The sequence below is a fragment of the Mauremys mutica genome, chromosome 1, assembly GCF_020497125.1.
Source record: "Mauremys mutica isolate MM-2020 ecotype Southern chromosome 1, ASM2049712v1, whole genome shotgun sequence".
Taxonomy (NCBI): Eukaryota; Metazoa; Chordata; order Testudines; family Geoemydidae; genus Mauremys; species Mauremys mutica.
The window spans coordinates 6,401,011-6,424,569 of record NC_059072.1 but is presented as its reverse complement, the minus strand read 5'-3'; the positions used below and the strand labels follow the sequence as shown (position 1 = coordinate 6,424,569).

Sequence of the window (23,559 nt, the reverse complement as noted above, 5' to 3'; positions counted from 1 at the left end):
TTCCGTGCAGAAAATCCATGTGAGGGGTTTACTAGAATGAAAGTTAGACATTTTTATATTGTTTCAATGACGAAATGCAACACTAACAGCCATCGAGTTGACTGGACAAAAATTCTTCTTTTTAATAGCAGCTATTTTTATAATAGCTTCTCTTAATTAATTAGCCTCTTACAGTTGGTATGGGTACTTCCACCTGTTCATGTTCTCTGTATGTATAAATATCTTCCTACTGTATGTTCCATTCTATGAATCCGATGAAGTGGGCTGCAGCCCACGAAAGCTTATGCTCAAATACATTTGTTAGTCTCTAAGGTGCCACAAGTACTCCTGGTCTTTTTGCTATTTTTATATATGTGCCTACATCCTGCAGCAAAAAGAGGGGAAGCTTCTTGAAATTTCTACCACACTGCAATAGCTGCAAATCCTGGATTTCCTCCAGTCAATCTCAGAAGCCAACCTCATCTCCCTCTAATCTCCTTTCCCTCTGTTCCACTAGCACCAATTTCTTCTCTGTCCCTTCCTCACGATGTCACCACTGTTGAGGTGAAAACCTTCCTCTTCACTGCTCCGACCACTCTCTGCGTCAACAACTCTTCTCCCGAAGCACCTTGACCTTCTGCCGACATATCATGCTATAAACCCATATCTAACTTGCTGACCACCCTCACCCCAGGTCTCACTCAGCCTTGTTCCTCTCTGCGTTTCTGCCTCCCAGTGCAGAGCTGGGTCTGGGCATTTGTGATTTGTTTCGATAGATCTGCCTGGATGAGCATGTACAGAGCCTTTCACTTAGCTCCTTTACACAGTGTTCCTCGCATCCTTCCCTCCTCGCCTGTCCCTGCCACCACCAGCGGAGAGAGGAGATTTACATACAAGACTATTGATCCTTCCCCACTCAGGGGACGTTTCCTTCAGAACCCCTTCCCCTTTTCTCCCAGAGATGGGGCCACCAATGCAACATTGCTCAGACGAGGACTGGGTCATGACAGGATGAGGAGTCCTCCCACCCCTACAGCAGATGACTCACTGTAACCACCAGGTATTAGCAGCTCGCCCCTGCCCCTGAGGTGGGAGAGTGGGGTTGGCCCTGGAGCATAACTATCAGTGGGTTTCCTTCTGCTTCCACCCACAGCATCAGCGAGACAGGGGGAGAGGAGAAAAACCAAGGCACAAGGGGGAGAAACTAAAAGGGGATTCTACTGACAAGTAAGAAGCCACCTCCCCGATACCAGTGGCTATAAACCATTCCAAGGTGCAGGACTGACAGCTCTGATGGAGCACAATGACGATGATCCCATGGGGAAAGGTGGGGGAGGAGTCCCAGCAATGTGTGCTCTAGCCCTCACTAGGATTTCTACAATGTCATATGGAAAGAAGCACCAGTGATAAATATTCACATCTATTACCTGGCCCACTATGGTCCCACCAGAGAGATGGGATTAAGTGTCCCTTAGGACACAGGCACACTCTCCACTACAAAATCAACAGGCTTTAAAACTCCTCTTCTTTCTTCTTCCAAGTTTCCACCTTCCTTGGCTGCTTACCTGGGTCATCTTGTCCACAGAGACAGGAATTCCGTCGATGGTTAGGGGTGGCAGCTCGGAGTTAACCTCTTGTGGCGCAGGTGCATGCTCCGCTAGTGCTGACTCCAGGTCTTCCAGGATCATGCTCTTGTACTTGCGCACCTGTGGGGAATCATTAGGCTCAGGTAAACAAGGTAAAGAGCAACAAGAGAGGCAAGGGTGCTAGGTAACCGGAGGAGGGGCTGTTCACTCTTCCCCAAGACACTGCAGAACTGAGTGAGCAAACAATGCCACAGCTGGTAGGTAAAAATACCCACTGGCCCCAAAGGGCTGCATGGAGGAGAAATGATGAAACTCCAAGTAACACCGCCAAGGAGGAGCATTAGAATGCTTTTAATAAAAGTTTGGAAACAACGGTGCTGTTGCAATCAGGATGATCCCCCTCTGTGACGCAATAGGGAGCGGGGCGGATTGACCTGGGAATGTCGCCTAGTTTTACTGTGACTGTCTGCCCTGGGGATGAGAGATCAGGGGGTGACTTTATTTGAGGGACGATACCTGAGCCTGTAACCTGAGCCAGAAGGGGGGTGACACCTTTGCCTGGGAAACTGGACAAGGGCTGGAGGAGGAGCCGGGGGGAGGGGAGTGAGTCGGCGGGAGGGGGTTTCAGTTTGGGGCTGGCTGGGAAGATGCAGGGAACCCCAAGTCTGGGGCCTAAGCTCCTCGCCCCCTAGAGGGACCCGGCTGAGGGGTCCTGGTTGTACCTACAAGCCCTGCTTGGGACTCTGTTCCTGTCGGCTAATAAACCTGCTTTACTGGCTGGCTGAGAGTCACAGTGAATCGCAGGAAGTGGGGGTGCAGGGCCCTGACTCCCCCACACTCCATGATCCCCTCAGTTCCTGCAAGGCTCAAGGAACCTCACTCGAGGCTAGCTGGAATCACTGACAGCCGAGACGATTTTAAACCCTTGCCACTTACCGGCAGAGTCCAGTCCGTCCTGCCTGTCCTGGAAATCAGTGGTCTCCAACTATTCCAGGTAACTACTGGGTTGCCAGACTGAGACCTCAGCAGTACCAGCCAGTGACTCCCTTAGGCCTCACCCTCCCACTGCAGGCATCTACATGAACTGCACGTCCAGCCTCAGGTGCACCAGCACTGCTTGCCGCCTGTTGAACTGGACACACTCCTCTAACTTAAGCCACAGTGGAGCCTGGGTTGCTTCAAACCCCAGATCCCACAAGAGTAAGGTCTGGAACAGCCCAAGCTGCACTGTAAGATATAGCACGTCGCAGCAAATAGGGCAGGAGATTTGGTGATGTCTGTAGCTCAGCACAGAGGCAGAACTGCACGTTTCTCTCTCAGGTTGGAGCGAAGCTGCAGCGGGGACTACTGGCTGAGGGGCTGCTGGCCAGCCCGAGCACCAGTGGCTAAAGCTTCAAGTCCCAGAACTGCTACATATACCAGTGGTTGGGAACCAGAGCAGTAAGTAACATCCCGTAAGCACAGCTAAATGAGAGCAAGGTAACAACGCGCACGTCTTTGGTCCCAGAAGTCCCACTAAATCCCTTCCCTCCTCCCACCACGCACCTGGCCATTCAAGACAGTACTACCATGAATAGCTGTCAGATGCTTCCGACCTTACCCCAGCCTTGCCCGAAGCTCACTGGTGCGAGCAATACAGGCTCTAAGCCCTGATCTCATTCCATAGGGTGAAGGCAGCATCCAGATGCACAATCAGCTCACAGCACAGAAATGGAGAAAGGGGAAAGTTTGGTCTAGAACACTAAGCTACACTCCTCTTTTATGAGAAGTGAGAGGGAACATTTAGCATCTCTAAACAGTGCAGGTGGGACCTCAGTATTAAGGCCTTATCTGAAAGCCCCGCATTCGGGAGATTAGTCACCATGCTAGGATTTGAGCTTGTGACTCCAGGCGTGTGTGTTTTTCACACCTGAAGCTGACACCACTCGCTGCCTCTTAGAAGCATTATAAGCCAAGATGAAACATGCACAGAAAGCAAACAACTCATCTTAGATCCTTTTCCCCTTCCCAGAGAGACTTACCACGTTCTCCAATGGTGCAGCACCAAACACTTTAAAAACAGGATTGGGTTTGGAGGGGGATATGCAAAGAACAATGGCCTGCTGCCCCACTCTGGTGGTATATTCATCTAGCGTGGCACGCAGCTTCCTGAAACAGGGCAAGAAAACAAGGGGAGGGAGGAGAGAAAAGTAAGGGCCATTCCAGCCACTGCCCTTCAGATTACAATTCCTCCTCTTGACACTGCCCCTTTCAAAAGCAGGTGTGAAAGGAAATCCTGGTGAGTAACAGTGGCCACACAAACACCCCTTTGCTCCCACAGGCCTGCTATATTCCCTTTTGCCAGACTACAGCTCAGCTATGGCGTTTCTACTTTTCACAAAGAAATATGTTCATGAAAAAGAAAAGTCAAGTGAAGTAGAGAGGGGAAAGAAATGAACGTTTCTCTCTCAGCAGTGAAGTTAAGGGCACAGAGGATACGTCACATCAGATCAAACCACTGGGCCCATCATGTCTGGGATCTTGTCTCCAGCAGTCTGGGATCTTGTCTCCAGCAGTGACCAACACCCAATGTCAAGAAAACCTCCATGAAGCACTTGACCAATTTTGCAACATTGGAGAGAAATTAATTTTCTGACGCCTGTGGATGATCAGTTAACAAAGAGGGCGGAACAAGCTACTGTCATCCACTGACTACTAACAATACAGAATTTATAGGCAGAGCACTTTGAAATGTTTTACAGATAAAGAATCCCACAACAATGCTGAATAATTCACTGGTACTTCAATCCTGCACAAAACCATAACTCAAGTGTGGTAAGAAAGAAACAGAGACGTTGCAACAGCTGGCTAAGGGAAATGTGTATATTCAGCCACCTGTTACATCAGTGAGCCCCTTTGGGATGGTCCTTCCATGGGGAACCACTCATACTTACCACTTCTTTCCTTGTATTAACATTTAAATGATGTGAGAGAACTGACAAGAAAATGGCAGTGACTTTGCTAGAGCGGATTGTAGAAAGTTTATATAGAGGAGGAGGAGCCGTTCTCACCATGTAAGTTGCCACTTTATGCGACATTAAGGTTATCAATGCAAATGGGCATTTCTGAGCTCCCTTCAGCAGTGTATGTACAGCTGTGACACCATATAGACACTCTAGTGTCAGAGACATTACACCAGCTCCCTTCTGGCTAGCACATTGATTTAAACAGACAAACATTTACTATTTAACTATGTTGACAAAATAGCAAAATTCTTCTGATTGTCAAACTGACTGAATGAACGAAAGTGACATGCTTTGCCAGTGTTTTACTCCAGTCATTTGTGGCAGAAAAGGGAAGAGTGAGGTGAAGCCCCAGAACATTTTTATTGAAAATACCCACTGTGTGATGCATTCTGCTGTGTGCCACCTCAGCTTTGCTAGAAGAGGGCGTGCAGGGACAAGTGTGAGCTTATTTCCACCTTGTGGAACTATTGGGAGGCCTTCTAAGAGGCCTCATTCAATAATACAATAAAAATACTGAATAGAGATGCATCCCTCATGATGGTGGTGAATGGTTTATACCATTCCAGAGCTGGGATACTGCAGTGCCAATGGTTCTCAAGATAATGGTTTTAACAGTAGTTAAGAATTCATATGGAAAAAAGCAAGATGGCAATTAGGATGACGTGGACTAAATTTGTGATTAGGCAGGAATAGAAATAAATAGCGAATACTATCAGAATGGTGACTCCAGTCTCTGCGGCTCACACTACCATATTAGAGCAGAGAACAGCTGCAATCTGATCCATTTTTGCAAATTAAATGCAGCCCTCAGGTTCCATGCAAATTGCCAAAGATGCCCTCAGCTGAGCAACATGTGGCCAGTCCCTGATCTCTCAACAACAAACGGGTTTTGGAAAGGCACAAACAGAACTGGACATGGCTGTTAGCTTGCAGAAGCCAAAGGCAGCTGCAGTAGAGGGTCCTTACCGTAATAAACGTGTCTGCTGCCTCTTGCGGATCGATGGGTTGGACTCAAACACGTGAGGTCGCTTTCGTTTTTTACCTGTTGCCACGGCGGCAGCTGCTGCCATTCCCACCGGGCCTGGAACCAAACCACAAATGGTGAATCAGCGCACAATCTATCAACTGATCAAGATAGAGAAGTGACCATTATGCCAACTGGAATAGGTTCTGAAGGGCTCTGGTAATACAAATAAATAAATAATGGGGCTTTTACCCTGATCTGGACCAATGTAACCAGAATTCTTTGCAAAACTGTCACCAAACACTGAAATTTCTTTCCCTGCAGCGATCAGAGGGGTATTTCAAGAAACTCTGTCCAGGTTGGTAGCCCTAACGTTAGGCATCAGGTGAACATTGCATATTTCATTTCACAGATGTCTCCTCCCAATTATATAATTACTATTCAGGATTGTTTGTAGTCTTCCCCCACTACAGAAATAACCCAAGTGCTGCAGTCAGTGGGGCCATTGGACAATCAAGGTGCTAAAGGAACACTCAAAGAAGACTAGGCCATTGTGGAGAAGCTAAATTAATTCTTTGCATCTGTCTTCACTGCAAAGGATATGGGGGAGATTCCCACACCTGAGCCAATCTTTTTAGGTGACAAACCTGAGGAACTGTCCCAGATTTAAATGTCCCTAGAGGAGGTTTGGGGGGAAAATTGATAAATTAAACAGTAATAAGCAGGGATTCTAGTTTTCCGTGGTAAAAAACCCCCAAAATTCTCCAATAAAAATCAAAATCAAAATCCAGGTTTTCCCGTGATTAAAATGAAATGCTGAACGTTCGTTTTCCTAGCCACAATATATATAGGTATCAATTGAACTAGGGTGACCATACATAGTATTTTGGCTGGGACAATCCCCTTTTTAAGCCCTGTCCTGAATGTCCCAACGTTTTTGGCAAAACTGGGCATTTGTTCTGTTTGCAAATGGGACAAATGCCCAGTTTTGCCCAAAAAAAGTGGGACAGTTCGGGGGGGGGAGGAAGGGAGAGTGGAGGTGTTGCCAGGTGATGGGGCTCAGGCTGTCGGCGTTGGTGGCTCGGGCCAGCCCCGCATGGTGTCCCGTTTTCAATTTGGGAAATACGATCATCCTAACTTTCAGTAAGATTTAGTTAATAGTTAATATATGGTCTTATTTTTTCACAAAATGTAAAGCTAAAGATTCTCTGTAAAAAACGCAAATTCCACGTATTTCTGCAGCAAACAGATTTCTAGGATTCCTGGTAACAAGTCACCAGGACCAGATGATATTCACCCAAGAGTTCTGACGGAACTTAAATATGAAATTGCAGAACTACTATCTGTGGTATGTAACCTATGGCTTAAATCAACCTCTGTACCAGATGACTGGAGGATAGCTACTGTAACGCCAATTTTTTTAAAAGGCTCCAGACGTGACCCTGGCAATTACAGACTGGTAAGCCTAACTTCAGTACCAGGCAAACTGGTTGAAATATAGTAAAGAACAGAATTATCAGACACATCAATGAACACAATATGGTTGGGGAAGAGTCAACATAGCCTTTGTAAAGGGAAATCATGCCTCACCAATCTATTAGAATTCGCTGAAGGGGTCAACAAACATATGGACAATGGTGATCCAGTGGATATAGTGTACTTGGACTTTCAGAAACCCTTTTGACAGGGTCCCACACCAAAGCCTCTTATGCAAAGTAAGCAGTCATGGGATAAGAGTGAAGGCCCTTCACGGATCAAAAAACTGATGGATGAAAAAATAGGAAACAAAAGGTTAGGATAAATGGTCAGTTTTCAGAATGGAGAGAGGTAAACAGCGGGGTCCCCCAAGGATCTATACTGGGACCAGTGCTGCTCAACATTCATAAATGATCTGGAAAAAGGGCTAAACAGGCAGGTGGCAAAGTTTGCCAGCAATAGTAAAGAACTCAAGATAATTAAGTCCAAAGCTGGTCGCATAGAGTTACAACAGGATCTCACTCAACTTGGTGACTGGGCAACAAAATGGCAGCTGAAATTCAATGTTGACAAATGCAAAGTAATGCACATTGGAAAACATAATCCCAACTATACATAAAAAATGATGAGGATTAGCTGTTACTAATCAAGAAAGATCTAAGTAATCGTGGATAGTTCTCTGAAAACATCCGCTTAATGTGCAATGGCAATCAAAAAGCTAACAGAATGTTAGGAACCATTAGGAAAAGGATAGAAAAGACAGAAACTATCATAATGTCACTAAATAAATCCATGGTACACCTGCAACTTGAGTACTGTGTGTAGTTCTGGTTGCCCCATCTCACAAAAGATAAATTAGAATTGGAAAAAGTAGAGAGAAGGGCAATAAAAATGACTGAGGTATGGAACAACTTCCATATGAAGAGAGATTTAAAAAACAGCAACTGTTGAGCTGAGAAAAGAGATGACTAAGGGAAGATATGATAGAAGTCTATAAAATCATGACTGGTATGGAGAAAGTGAATAGGGAAGTGTTATTAACCCTTCACATAACACAAGAACCAGAGATCACCTAATGAAATTAATAGGCAGTTTTAAAACAAACAAAAGGAAGTACTTCTTCAAACAACGCACCGTCAACCTGTGGAACTCATTGCCAGGGGATGTTGTGAAGGCTGAAAGTATAACTGGGTTAAAAAAAGAATGAGATAAATTCATGGAGGATAGGTCCATCAATGGCTATTAGCCAAGATAAGTCAGGGATGCAACCCCATGCTCTGGATGTCCCTAAGTTTCTGACTGCCAGAAGCTGGGACAGGACAACAGGGGACAGATCACTCAATGATTGCCTGTTCTATTCATTCCCTCTGGGGCATCTGACACCGGTCACTGTCAGAAGACAGGATACTGGGCTAGATGGACCATTGGTCTGACCCAATAAGGCTATTTTTACGTTCTTAAGAGAATTTAAACAGAGTAAAACCTAGGAGGACCCCTACAAAAACCCACAGTACTTAAGAACATACTCTAGCCAGGAATAATCCTGCACCAGGGCTAGGGAAGAAATGAACTGGTCAACATAAAAGGGATTTTCTATCTAACTTCTACAATTCAAATCCAGGTCGTTAGCTTTCTCTGTGACTAAGGAGTTGGCTCAAGGGAGTCATGCCACACGCACCTGTATTTGGCTGCTGTAAGTACAGTAGAACCTCAGAGTTATGAACTGACTGGTCAACCACACACCTATTTTGGAACCAGAAGTACGCAATCAGGCAGCAGCGCGCGTGAACACACACACACACACACACCCACCCCAGTACAGTACTGTGTTAAACTACTAAAAAAAATAAAGGGAACAGTTTAAAAAAAAATGATTTCACAAGGTAAGGAAACTGTTTCTGTGCCTGTTTCATTTAAATTAAGATAGTTAAAAGCACCATTTTTCTTCTGCATAGTAAAGTTTCAAAGCTGAATTAAGTCAATGTTCAGTTGTAAACATTTGGAAGAACCAGAATAACATTTTGTTCAGAGTTACAAATGTTTCAGTTACCAGGTGTTCCTAACTCTGGGGTTCCACTGTACTGAAATGTACGCGAATCCCGCTGACTCACGTCAGCTACAAGGATCAAGGTGCAGAGCGCCCCTTAGGGATTAACGACCCGCTGAGGGAGGGAAGGTAAAAGCTTGATGTACAAGCAGTGGCCATTAACACCAGGAAATGCCCTGCCCTAAGATTATTGCAATTATAAAATAAAATAAAATTAAAAAAAAAAAGTCAGAGACAGAATCATAGGACTGGAAGGAACCTCGAGAGGTCTTAGTCTAGTCCCCTGCACTCATGGCAGGACTAAGTATTACTGTATGGGTGATGCAGTTACCACTGTTCTGCACAAGGCTATTGCTAACCTATTTGGCGCATCCCCTTTAAAATAAACAGCTGCTGAAGCTGCTTTAAGCATTACTGGTGAAAGCATTATGAACAGTGAAAATCTTCTGATGCGGCACCAGCATCACTGCAGGATGGGTGTTGCTTTATGCTCTCCGGCTCCGGGCCCTCCACTTGCCAGGCCACAGTAATGCCCCAGTAATAGTGATCTGCCGAGCAGCAGGGAAGCACCAAAATGCAGAGTTAAAATTAAAACCTTCATTTGCAAACTTTAAACCCAGATTTCCTGCAGCAAGCAGCTCGACCTTCTGCATGCTGAACTGAGCGATGGGGCAGTTTTCTCAGTTTTTGTTAATAGTCTGGAGGAATGAGGACAGGGGCTTGGAGTCAGAAAGCCATGGGCTCTAATTCTGGCTCCGTCAATGACTTGCTATTTGACTCTTGAGCAAGTCACAACCTCTGCCCCTCAGTTTCCCCATATGCAAAATGGAAATACAGGTCTGTCTCATCTTACACTGGGGTTATGTTTCGCTATAGTCAAAATTACATTGAGTGTAATGGCGGGCAAAATTGCCCGCACTACAGAAACAGTATTTAAATTGTTATTTTTTTCTGTTTTTTTCTTGGTTTTGCCGACCGCGTAGAGCTGAAATCACACATGTTAAATACGCCTAAGATGCGACAGACCTGTACTTCATAACTGGTTTTACAAGGCTGTTGCAAAAGTCAATTAGCTTACGTTTATATAACTCTTTGAACATTAATTACTACTGATATATTAAGTGTCATATTATTGGTGACCCGGGACTAGTGCCATGTGCATTTAATGGGAAGAACAAAATTCAAATCTCAGATATTGCTTCTCATCCCTGACGAGCCTGTGAAGAATGGGAAAATTATGGAGGGGCTGACGAGCACTCCTGAGGAGGTCTGCTGTTGCTGGTTAATTGGGGAGTCACATTAACTAAGACAAAAAAAATCCAGCCCAGCTCCTCCACAAGCAGAACCAGAGCAATACATAGCCTTTGTACTGGAAGATGTAAGATTTCATACAAGACCCACAAGACGTTGCAGACTGGATTCTCAACCTGCTGAATTTCGTATGACATCACCTGATAACACCAACCTACAGCAGGGTTAGGCATCGGTTGTGTGGTGTTAGGGCAATCTGGTGAGTGAGGGAAGGCAAAAATTAAACCGAAAGGACAAAGACAACTTTAGCAAGCTGTGTGCCATTCCAATTCATCATTACTCTTAATTTCAATAGAGAGACAGGGCTGGAGATCAGAAACACAGCAGCCTCTTCACAGTCTATCAATTCTTATTGCTAGGTTGCCCTCTGGTGGCCAGTCCTAGAATTGTATAGCATGCACTTAATTAAAACCTCTGCAGAGGATGGGACACTGAGAAACCCTGCAGGAAGAATTTGGGTTTTTTTTTCATTTGTTTGGTTTTGAATTATTGTTACTGTGAACTCGCAGCCTGAGGACACTGAAGGAGAAGTGAGATGTTAGGAGGGATCTAATGGTGACTTTGCTAACCGGAATTAGGAAGTAACGCCATGCACTGGACACGACGTTATTTAGTATTTGTACTACTATTTTTTTATTTGTATTATCATAGCACCTTGGAGCCCCAGTCATGGCCCAGGAATCCGCAGTGGTAGGTGCTCCAGGATCACCATACATTCATCCCCTCCCAGCTCTGACCATATAAACACTTCCTTGCTTGAGTCCCTTCACTGGCTTTCACTCTCCTTACACATCAAATTCAAGTTAATCGTTCTCCCTTTCAAGGCTCTGCACATCCTCAACCCACCTACATCTCTCCCCCTATTTCCTATTATACCTGTCCTGCTCCCTATACTCAGAGGTCTCCCAGCTGCTCCCTCGCAGCTTTCTTTAGTACCGCATCACAAGCTTTGAGCATGCTCTTAGCAGTTGCCTATTGCCCTCCCACTCCTCATTACAGAGACTCCTGTGGCTTGAAGCAAGCTAGTTGTAAGGTTTATGCCCCATTGTGTGCTGGGCCTATTCTGTTGTACAATGCTCTGTACTGCACCTTCTTGTCTCTTTAGACCAGGGATCGGCAACCTTCGGCCCGCGGCCCGCCAAGGTAACCCCTCTGGCGGGCCAGGCCAGTTTGTTTACCTGCTGCGTCTGCAGGATCAGCCAATCACGGCTCCCACTGGCCACGGTTCACCATTCCAGGCCAATGGGGGCTGTGGGAAGTGGCGCGGGCTGAGGGATGTGCTGGCTGCAGCTTCTTGCAGCCCCCATTGGCCTGGAACGGTGAACCGTGGCCAGTGGGAGCCGCGGTCGGCCGAACCTGCAGACGCGGCAGGTAAACAAATCGGCTCGGCCCGCCAGGGGGCTTACCCTGGTGGGTCGCATGCTGGAGGTTGCCAATCTCTGCTTTAGATTGTAAGCTCTTCAGGGCAGGGCCTCCGTGTTCAACACATTTACATTTCATACCACATGGACATACACTTACTGCATGGTACTGCAGGTGATACTAACAAAATTCAGTAAACATCCACAGCTTCACAGGTTGCCTTTTGTTCAGCAATTGTACGCCAAGGTTTTACTTTGGTATCGAAATGATGTTAGGCCAGTCTGCAATTGGTTATCTGCTGCTATGTTTGAGCCCAGTAGGGTTAGGACCAATCCATGATTTCAAGGACAGGAGGTAGGGGCTTCACTGGAAAGGACCTATGACTTTGGAATTTTTTCCTACTTAAAATATGCCCAAGCCCATTAGTGACATCTTCTTAGGTGAGGCTAAAGATGTGTTAGTTTACATCCTACTCTGGTTTGTGGGGGATTTATTGGGTTATTTTGGTTAGTGTTCTTTATGCCACACTGTTTTATTTGGTGATGGAAACTGGTTGTCCTTTGAAAATTTCTGCCTCTCCTTTACCTTTCTGTGCAGCAATCAGATACTGCTGGCACTTGCACTTTAACGATAAATATATTTTCCCCAGCTCCACCACACTGTGGATATCAACATGGCGTTACTCAATACAGCAGTACTCATTCTGTTGGCATTGCATGGCCCTGTGATTAAACCTGGTGCAATAACCACCCAGCCCGGTTTGGTGAAGAGAGAAGTCAGTCACATTAAACGACTGCACTCAGGTGCTATTTGCAACCAACGCCTGGGACAGCAGGCGAATAATCACAAGTGTCCAAGTAAGCTTACCTGCAGCAGCCAGGTGGGCAGTGACCTCATCAGCAGCAGTAGAGTTGAGAATATCAGAGTCGTCATAGGAGGTATCCTCAGGAGAAGACGGTGAATCTTCGTCTGCACTCAACATGCTGTGTTCTGTGTATGTGGCCACGTGGACCTGCTGCACCTGCTGGGCCACGGCATGGGCCTCAATGGTATCCATGTGTTCTGTTTTGGTCACCCCGTGTCCTTCCATTAATAGCTACTGTTAAGGGAGACAAATCACAGGACAAACATTACTAAACTGATGCAGTGTAATAAAATGGGGTTGACCATCTCTCCTGCCACACTCAGATCACTCCACTCACTGAGAATGGGACAGAAATTATCTTACCCAATGGAAGTTGCCCTTTGGGCGACTGAATTGATGGTTGCACTGGGAGGCAGAGAAGGAACTGGACATTTAAAACAAGAGGTATAAAAAACCTTGCTTCCAAACACTGAGGCACTCTGAGGGGATCTTTGTGGAGGGAGAAGTCCTCCAGGATCCAATTACCCTTGGTACAGTGACAGCCCCATCCTCCCGCACTCACACTTTGAGATGTTTGACCAAAGATACAAACTGCTGCTACTAAACTACGTAGAGGTTATTTTTAAATTGAGTTTTCTGTTTAGAGTCTAAGCATCAGGTCAGAATCATTACGGCCGAACACAAAAGTTTCATGAAGTTTCACCCTTGTCTGACATGACTAGCAGTAAACCACTCAATAAAGGAATAAATATGTAGCACTTATAGAACGTGGTACATTCTTACTCCGATTTTACAGAAGTCGATTTTGGGGAACAGATTGTATAAAGTCGAGTGCATGCGTCCACACTAAGCACATTAATTTGGCGGTGTGCGTCCACAGTACCGTGGCAAGCGTCGACTTTCAGAGCGGTGCACTGTGGTAGCTACCCTACGGTTCCTGCTGCCCATTGGAATTATGGGTTGAGCTCCCAATACCTGATGGGGCCAAAAATTTATCACGGGTGGTTATGGGTAAATGTCACCAGTCAACCCTCCCTCCATGAAAGCAATGGCAGACAATCATTTCGCGCCCTTTTCCCTGGATTGCCCGAGCAGACGCCATAGCACGGCAAGCATGGAGCCCATTCAACCTTTTTTCACTGTCACCGTATGTTTACTGGATGCTGCTGATGAGAGTGATGAGGACATGGACACAGACTTATCTCAAAGCGCAGGGCCCAGCAATGTGGACATCATGGTGTTAATGGGGCAGGTTCGTGCCGTGGAACGCCAATTCTGGGCCCGGGAAACAAGCACAGACTGGTGGGACCATATAGTGTTGCAGGTCTGGGATGATTCCCAGTGGCTGCGAAACTTTCGCATGCGTAAGGGCACTTTCATGGAACTTCATGACTTGCTTTCCCCTGACCTGAACCGCCAGAATACCAAGATGAGAGCAGCCCTCACAGTTCACAAGCAAGTGGCGATAGCTCTGTGGAAGCTTGCAACGCCAGAGAGCAACTGGTCAGTCAGGAATCAATTTGGAGTGGGTAAATCTACTGTGGAGGCTGCTGTGATCCAAGTAGCCAAAGCAATCACTGAGCTGCTGCTATCAAAGGTAAGTGGCTCTGGGAAATGTGCAGGTCATAGTAGATGGCTTTGCTGCAATGGGATTCCCTAACTGTGGTGGGGCGATGATGGAACACATATCCCTATCTTGGCACCGGAGCACCACGCCAGTGAGTACATAAACTGTAAGGGGTACTTTTCAATGGTGCTGCAAGCACTGGTGGATCACAAGGGATGTTTCACCAGCATCAACGTGGGATGGCTGGGAAAGGTTCATGACGCTCGCATCTTCAGGAACTCCGGTCTGTTTAAACGGCTGCAGGAAGGGATTTACTTCCCAGACCAGAAAATAACTGTTGGGGGTATTGAAATGCCTATAGTTATCCTTGGGGACCAGCCTACCCCTTAAGGCCCTGGCTCATGAAGCCGTACACAGGCACCCTGGACAGTAGTAAGGAGCTGTTCAACTATAGGCTGAGCAAGTGCAGAAAGGTGGTAGTGTGTGCATTTGGACGTTTGAAAGGTCGCTGGCGCAGTTTACTGACTCGCTCAGACCTCAGTGACATCAATATCCCACATTGTTATTGCTGCTTGCTGTGTGCTCCACAATCTCTGTGAGAGTAAGGGGGAGATGTTTATGGCAAGGTGGGAGGTTGAGGCAAATCGCCTGGAGGCCGATTACGCGCAGCCAGACACCAGGGTGATTAGAAGAGCACACCAGGAAGCGCTACGCATCAGAGAAGCTTTGAAAACCAGTTTCACGATTGGACGGGGTACCGTGTGACAGTTCTATTTGTTTCTCCTTGAAAACCCGCCCCCTTGGTTGACTCTAAAATTCCCTGTACGCAAACCGCCCTCCCCTCTTCGATCACAGATTGGATATAAAGTCACTATTGTTTAAAAACCACGTATTCTTTATTAACTGATAATAAAAATAGGGAGATAGCCCGTGTGGGGTTTGGGCGGAGGGAAGGAAAAGGCCACTTCAATACTTGTTGAACGACAGCCTTCTGTCCACTGGGATGGAGTGGTTGGGTGCCTGGAGCCTACTCACTCGCGTTCTTGGGCGTCTGGGTGAGGAGGCGGCTATGGAACATGGGGAGGAGGGAAGGTGGTTAAACAGGGGCTGCAGCGGCAGTCTCTCCAGCTGACGTTCCTGAACCTCCACCAGACGCCGCATCATGTCCGTTTGTTCCCACAGTAGCCCCATCGTGCATCATCTGATCTTCCTGCCGCCACCTCTGCTCACGTTCCCTGGCTGCTTTCCTGTCCTGTGCTATTGTGTTCCTCCACCCTTTCTGCTGAGCTCTTTCAGTGCAGGTGGCCTGCATGAGCTCAGAGAGCATTTCATTGCCCGTGCGTTTTTTTTGCTGCCTTATCTGAGATAGCCTTTGGGACGGAGGAGGGAGGCTTGAAACATTTGCCGCTGCAGGAGGAAAAAAAACGGAGAGAAGTATTTAAAGAGATACATTTTACAGTGAACAACACTATTCACATTACATAGCACACGTGATTTCGGTACAAGGTCAATTTTTGCATCTTATATTGAGTGCCTGCGGCTTTGGTGTTTAGACATCAAACATGCCAGGCAACAGAATTCGGCTTGCAGGCGGCCATGGTAAGCCATAGTCTTTCGGCTTCTGCAACCTTCATAACAGCAGCGCCCTCCTTTCCCATACCAAGCAAAGCCCGTTGAGTTGTCCATTTAGGGCTGTGGTTTTCGTGTTAACGTGCAGCAGCAGAAACCAAACTAACCCCCACCCCCATCCAATTCTCTGGGATGACTGCTTTAACCCTCCCCACACCGCGTGGCTATTATCAGGGAAGATCCCTGCTAGCCAAACGCGAACAGCTCAGCGCCAAAGCCACCACCACCACCACCACTTGGCTAACTGTGGGGAGGATTTCTTTTCAGCCACAGGCAAACAGTCCAGTAGGAACGGCCACCTATGAATGTCCCCTTAATTAAATTCACGTATTTCAACCAGGTTACCATGAACGATATCACTCTCCTGGGGATAACAGAGAGAGATAAAGAACGGATGTTGCTTGAATGCCAGCAAACACCGAGACCATATGCTGCCAGGCTTTGTCATACAATGATACCAGATTACTTGCTACTAGCATAGCGTGGTAAAGTGTCCTACCATGGAGTACAGAATAAGGTTGCTCTCCCCAGAAACCTTCTGCAAAGAGTACCTCCAGGACAGCTTCATGGAGATGTCCCTGGAGGATTTCCACTCCATCCCCAGACACATTAACAGACTTTTCCAGTAGCTGTACTGGCCAAGAATGCATCCCAAGTCCTCAGGGCAAATTAATCATTAAAAAAAACGCTTGCTTTTAAACCACGTTTTATATTTACAAAGGTACACTCACCAGAGGTCCCTTCTACAGCTTCATGGTCCGGGATACCGCCTTGGGAGAGTATTTCAGTCAGGGTGAGAAAAAGATCCTGGCTGTTGGGGAGAATGGTGTGCTGTATGGTCTCCTCAACCTCGTCCTCCTCCTCCTCATCTTCCCCGTCCGCAAAATCCTCAGGCATGGTGACTGAGAGTACACCATCATCGGAGTCCACGGACAGGGATGGGGTAGTGGTGGCGGCCCCACCCCCTAGAATTGCCTGCAGCTCAGCATAGAAGCAGCATGTCTGCGGCTCTGTCCTGTTTGATTCCTTGGCTTTCTGGTATGCTTGTCTCAGCTCCTTAAGTTTCACACGGCACTGTGTTGAGTCCCTGTTGTGGCCTCTGTCCATCATGGCCTTGGAGATTTTTTCAAACGTTTTGGCATTCCGTCTTTTGGAACAGAGTTCTGATAGCACGGATTCGTCTCCCATACAGCGATCAGATCCAGTACCTCCCATACGGTCCATGCTGGAGCTCTTTTTCGATTCTGGGACTGCATGGTTACCTGTGCTGATCAGCTCTCCACACTGGGCAAACAGGAAATGAAATTCAAAAGCTCGCGGGGCTTTTCCTGTCTACCTGGCCAGTGCAGCCGAGTTCAGACTGCTGTCCAGAGTGGTCACAATGGTGTACTGTGGGATAGCTCCTGGAGGCCAATACTGTCGAATTGCGTCCATGCTAACCCTAATTCGAACTGGCAATGTCGATTTCAGCGCTACTCCCCTCCTTGGGGAGGAGTACAGAAATAGATTTTAAGAGCCCTTTATGTGGACAAAAATGTCGCTGTGTGGATGGGTGCAGGGTTAATTGGATTTAATGCTGGTAAATTCGACCTAAACTCGTAGCGCAGACCAGGCCTCAAAGAAATTTACAAACATTAACTCATCAACCCTCACACAGTCCCTGAAAAAGCCTGGGGGAAGGACAGGAGCAAAGAAATGGCCATTTGCGGGTACATGTGCAAGCCACATGTTGTGCGTGAATTGTTATACACGGACACTCAGATTCCTGTCCCTGATCTATCATCACTGAAAGGTTTCATGGAATAAGTGAGTTTTAAAAGGAGTGGTATGAATGAAGAGAGGGTGGTTAACTAGGACACAAGACATGGAAGATCACTGCAGGCACAAGAGACACAAAGGAAGAAATCAAGAAAATGAGAACGCAAGGCAGGAACAGATGCATCTGTTAGGGAGGAGGTTTGCATGGAGTGAAGGGAAAGGTGGGAGCAAGAATGTGGGGGGGGGGTGTGAAGTGGAAAGGACCAGAAACCTGCTTTCGGTTTAGGAGAGGGGAAGCCAAAAGCGATATCTCAGGAAGGGCATGAGAAAGGGTCAAAGCTGTGGGAGAAACACATTTTTTGTAGTAGAATTTTAAGCAGACTGAGACAGAGACAAGAAAAGAGGTAGTTGCAGTAGTCAAAGCAGGAAATAATCAGAGCTTAGATAAGGGATTTAAGCAGTCAGGCTGGAAAGGAAAAGACTGAATTGAAAGAGACCATAAATGAAGAGTCGTCTGGATTTAGCAACAGCCTGGATGTTGTCGGGCATAGGAGAAAGATGTCATTCAGTTTCCGCCACGTGGTATTTAAGTTGGTGTCAGAACACCCAAGACAAGATGTAAGGTGGCAGGAGAGGTAGATTTGGAAGTAACCAGCTACAGTGTGAACAGAGAAGAGGTTTCAAGGCCTTGTTGAGACTAGGATTTAAGCTATGATGTTAGCACACGTTAACTATCACACGCTACTGTGACACAGCGTGCCTCGGACAGCCCTCGCTGGGAAGTGTCACAGCTACCATCACATCTTTAAAATACTACTTCAGGCAAGGTCTTAGACAGTAATTGGTGACCTTCAGAAGAGGTGAAATGAAGAGGACGGAACCAGAGGGCAGCAGATCCAGGACGGCGTTTGAGAAGAGGAAGTCGAGGGAGTGGGAATAGGCTCAAGGAGCTTGGAGGTGAAAGGAGGAGCAAGAGTAGGGTAGTAGAAAGGCAACCGGGGTCAAGAGAGAGGACACAGTGCCCACATTTAAACCCCTTTGAGATTTTAGTCCCAGGCTGGTTTCTAAGTCCACAGGTGGCAGCATTTGCTTTGCTCTGTCATGCAGGCACAAGTGACATTTAAATGAGTCCTACCATCGCCAAAGTCAGTTCCATCCCAAAGGACACCGAACATGGGATACAAGCCCTTAAAAATAGCCATGTAAAACTGAAACAGTCTATTCTAAAATCTCTTTCCACATTTCTGACTGTCTAATAGTAACTGTTTCTTCAGGAAACATACAACGCATCCCGAGGGGAGGAGACAATTCCTCTGATAGGTTTTTTGCTTTTAAATTATTAAAAAGGAAAAATAATTTAGAGGAACCTATGTGACTCCCAAGCAGCAGGAAAGTGCCAAGTATTATTAGGGGTGGATTTTAATTAATCAGATATAATACACAGGGAAGTTTCTAAAGGTTAGGGTGATACTGATTTATATCACAGCTGGTTGGCAAGTCAGACAGTCTAAAAACAGAGTCCCTATTTCTGGAGTGGGGTGGGAAGAAGGGTTTGGTCACTGTGGTATCCAAGTGCTTGAGCTGAGCACATGGCTCACATGCGCGTTTGTGTCACTTGCCTAGTGTGTAGGAGGCAGGGAGCATGGACTAGTGGTTAGAACAGAGAAATGGGAACCAGGACTTTTGAGTTTCACGTCTGACTTTGCCTCTGCTTAACCTTCACCAGAACAGAACAAACCACACCCAACAGAAGTTAGTTACGTCACTTAATGTGCAACTGGAAGTAGCTCAGACACTCGGGTAATGACAGCAGTATAACAACCTATATGGAATAGAAATCCTTTAACCATCCGATATCAGGCACTCCATCTGTAAATGGGAAAACCACTCATGCGCTCAGGAAAGATTTACTGTGTGAGAAGCATTTTGAGATCTTTGTCTGAAAGCTGCCAAATAGTATGGGAAATGAGAAAGATTCAGTTGGGACCACAAATGTATGCATCTAAAGCGATGTCTATACGACAGGGACTATACCACCATAGCTATGTGGCATAATCCACTATGTAGCGCAGATGGAGCATACAGCAACAGGAAGGGTTCTTCCATTGCTGTAGGACCACCAACTCCCTGAGCAACAGCAGCTACATCTGCATCTATACCAGGGATTTTTCACAGCCTTGAGCAACATAACTAAGTTGACCTAACTTGTAAGTGTAGATCAGGCCAAAGTTGCAGTTTCTAGCTAAAGATGCTCTAGAGGAACTCACTCTGACCCACTGCATCAGGCTATAGAGATTTATAACTATTACTTAGTCACCTTCAAAATTCCTGCCCTACCTGTAATAATCAAAGACCAGCAGAGCAAGATGATGCTACTTCCCAGCTGTTTACGAGGCAGATTGTTAAAACAGAGCCATCCAGAAATAGCAGCAATTCAAATACCTCCAAGAAAAGAAAACAGAGCAAGATATTGAGAGGACACGGAAGCAAACTGAAAACATCAGCCAGGTCTTCAGATGGAGGAACCTATTTGTCATTGTCCTTCTGCAACAAGGAAGGGGAAATTATGAGAAGTAGAGCTGGGCAAAAATTTTGGACTAGAAAAAAAGTGTTTTTGAAGAAAGATGCAGATTTGGGTTAACCAAAACTTTTTATGCAATTTGTATCAATTTTGGTGAATTGTTTCAGTCCAAAAAAACAAAACAAAGAACCCTAAAAAACTGAAAAGATATAAAACATTTTGTTTCAATGTTTTCAAAAAGGAACATTTAGACTTTGACTCAAAAGGACTTTTCTAAAATTACCTTTAATTCTATTTTAAAAACTAAAAGAAAATAAAGCTCAATATCAAAGGAAAAATTTGGTCTGAAGTGAAACAAAATGTTTCATTCGACCCAACATGATTTTTTTTTTAATTTTCAGAATTACCAATTAACCAAAAAACAAATTATTTACACAGTTCTACTTTAAAATGAATAGGCTTGATGGATCCAGCCTTTTCCCATTCAGTTACTCTGCCTCTTACAGAGGTATCCAGTGGCCTTATTTTATGAAGCGACGCAACATTAAATGTTCTCTTCAGTTTAAAAAAGTTTATCAACTTAGAGTTGACATTAGAGCAGGAATGACCAAAGCATGACTTTGCAGATCAAAACAGCTCAATGTCACCCTTTAGCATAGTGACATGGCCTCTGGAGACTACCAGTTACTGTATACAATGCTCCATTTCATTCAGAATGAAGGCTGTTTGAATCGCAAAGCAATATTGCACACTGGGAAATGTAGTCTTCAGATATTGCATGTTTAATATTAAAAGATCTGGGTGGCCGTAGTCAGCTCCACTTGATACAATTAGATATAATACTCTGGCTCTTTGGGGGTAATGTTTGGACGCTTTATTTGACTATGAAATCATAATCACTGCATTTTTGAGACAGTAAATGAACTGTACAACTGACATCAGTATTCCTTCGGTAACTACGCAAAGTTACACACATACATTTGATCTAGTTAATGGTAACATTCATTCTAGTTTACAGTACACACTCACAGGCCTTTCCTACACAACAAACACTTTGCCAGGAGAGCTATATCAGGTGAGCCCCCCTGAGGTAGACCCTTCTTATGCTGACAAGGAAGAGTTTTTCTGGTGCGATAGTAACATCATCTCCCCGAATGATGTTAGCTATGCCGATAGCAGCACTCTTCAATTGGCACACCTGGGTTTACAGTGGGGGTTTTGCAGGCATAGCTATGTCGGTGAGGCAGTGTGGTATTTTTCCCCTGCTCCCCTCACCAACAATAATTATGCCAACAAAACACGTAGTGTAGACCTGGTCTTAATCTGGTGTTTCTGAGACAGCCGCAAATAATGACTGGTCGTGTAAGCAGTGGAATCATTCATTAAGAGAACTCTTTCACTCCCCCCGCCTCAATTTCTCCCAGATGAGCCCCACCTATATTTTGTAGCAGTTTATGGTTTCTTACTCTCACTGATAGTCATTAGATTTTTTGGTTCTTGATTTTTCTTGCCTTTTATTAAGTGTGTATATACATATTTCATATGAGAAACTACTATTCTCTCCAGCTAATAAAGCAGTTAATTTACATATGAATGACACTGATACTGATCTCCTTTGCAAAGTGCTTTGAGATCTATTGATGAAAAGTGCTGTATCAGAGTTGGACATTATTATTATTATTATATTTAGGTGACAGAGCTCTTTAAAGCCTATAACACTGGCTTCCAGAACAATGTGCTTTTCATTTTATTTTAGGCAAATTCATTCAAGCCAGACAGACAAGTTCTAACAAACTGACTACTAAGGTCATTTGTAGTCTAAGTGAACAGTTTTAAAGAAAATTAACTTTGTTTCACACAGTTGCTGCTTTTTTTCCCCTTCTTCAGGGAGGGAGGATGTGTTTGTGTTTGGTTTTGTTATTTAATTTCTTCCCCCAACGTCTGCAGCATCTTCTAATCCCCTAGATTTTCCCATTTCCCAGCTGTTGGAAATCTTCCACCTCCAACCCAGCAATCGTGAGGATCACGAACATTGTATTTGTATCTTTCAAACCTATTGGGTTATTCTTGTGGAGGGGCCCTTCAGATTAAACCACTCCTAGTGGACAAGCATATTAGACAGAAGTTTCTGCTGGCAACCATCAAACCACGGTCAGCAAGTTTGTTTCTGTCTCTGCAGTTAAGCAGCTATCTATTTTACATCCAGGAAGACTAAGGCCATGTCTACACTACCCCTTATGCCTGCAAAATTTATGTCACCCAGGAATGTGAAAAAAACCACATCCCTGAGCAACGTAAGTTTCGCAGGCATAAGCGCTCATGTGCACGGCGCTGTGTCGGTGGGAGACGTTCTCCTGCCGACATAGCTACTGCTGCTCATTTAGGTGATTTTATTAGATCGACGGGAAAGCTCTCTCCTGTTGGCAAAGAGTGGCTACACAAGTAGCTGCACAGCCATATCGGTACTGCTGTTGCACTGTAAGATCGCTTGTGTAGACATGACCTAACACTATGATGTCTATGAAGAAATTTCCTGGTGGTTGTAGCTCAGTCCAAAAGTCTTTGACAAAGTATTTTGACATCCAAAGGCAATTTTTGACCCCAAAAAAAAAAAAATTTAAAGCCCCTCTCTACACTCTGTGCAGCTGCTTCATATCTTTCTAAATCAGCGGTTTCTTTGATGTAAATTCAACTGCAATCAAATTTGCTATTGACACCAGAACTAGAAAAATAAGTGTACAGGAGGACAAAACCAAAACTACTAACTAATCTGAAAAGATCATAAGAGTTGAGGCTGCAGGCAAGGAGGAGGAAACTGATCCTCTTAAGCATGAAGTCTACAGGAAATTGAGCAAACAACCACATGGATTAAACTGAAGCCTTGCCTACCACACAAAAGTTTTTGGTATAATTGAAGGAGTGAATGTGAACAGATATAATTGGCATAAGCCCCACTGTGAATACTCTTATTAATATAAGAGTGACTTTTTTCAGCTTAGCTTATGTCACTTGGGAAGGGTTTTATGGTAAACAAACAAAAAAAGCTAATGTAGTGCCCATCTTTAAAAAAGGGAAGAAGGAAGATCCAGGGAACTACAGGCCAGTCAGTCTCACCTCAGTCCCTGGAAAAATCATGGATCAGGTCCTCAAAGAATCAATTTTGAACCACTTAAAGGAGGGGAAAGTGATCAGGAACAGTCAGCATGGATTCACCAAGGGCAAGTCATGCCTGACTAACCTAATTGCCTTCTATGACGAGATAACCGGCTCTGTGGATGAGGGGAAAGCAGTGGATGTGCTGTTTCTGGACTTTAGCAAAGCTTTTGATACAGTCTCCCACAGTATTCTTGCCAGCAAGTTAAAGAAGTATGGGCTGGATGAATGGACGGTAAGGTGGATAGAAAACTGGCTAGATGGTCGGGCTCAATGGGTAGTGATAAATGGTTCCATGTCTAGTTGGCAGCCGGTATCAAGTGGAGTGCCCCAAGG

The 23,559-nt window shown here is 45.3% G+C and overlaps 1 protein-coding gene across 5 annotated transcripts in view; it reads right to left on the bottom strand.

The window, feature by feature from the left end:
* NRF1 (nuclear respiratory factor 1) overlaps positions 1-23,559 on the bottom strand; it is a 118,178-nt gene that overhangs the window by 64,131 nt on the left and 30,488 nt on the right. For 3 of the 5 annotated variants that reach the window (XM_044986709.1, XM_044986712.1, XM_044986721.1), the window contains exons 2-5: positions 12,598-12,826; positions 5,537-5,651; positions 3,587-3,713; positions 1,545-1,685 (exon numbers count right to left, since the gene is read on the bottom strand). In XM_044986709.1, coding sequence (XP_044842644.1) covers positions 1,545-1,685; positions 3,587-3,713; positions 5,537-5,651; positions 12,598-12,820 — 606 coding nt within the window. In that variant the 5' untranslated portion in view covers positions 12,821-12,826. Of the gene's footprint in view, positions 1-1,544; positions 1,686-3,586; positions 3,714-5,536; positions 5,652-12,597; positions 12,830-23,559 lie in introns of all 5 variants that reach the window. The other 2 variants (XM_044986739.1, XM_044986731.1) reach the window with 1 other exon arrangement.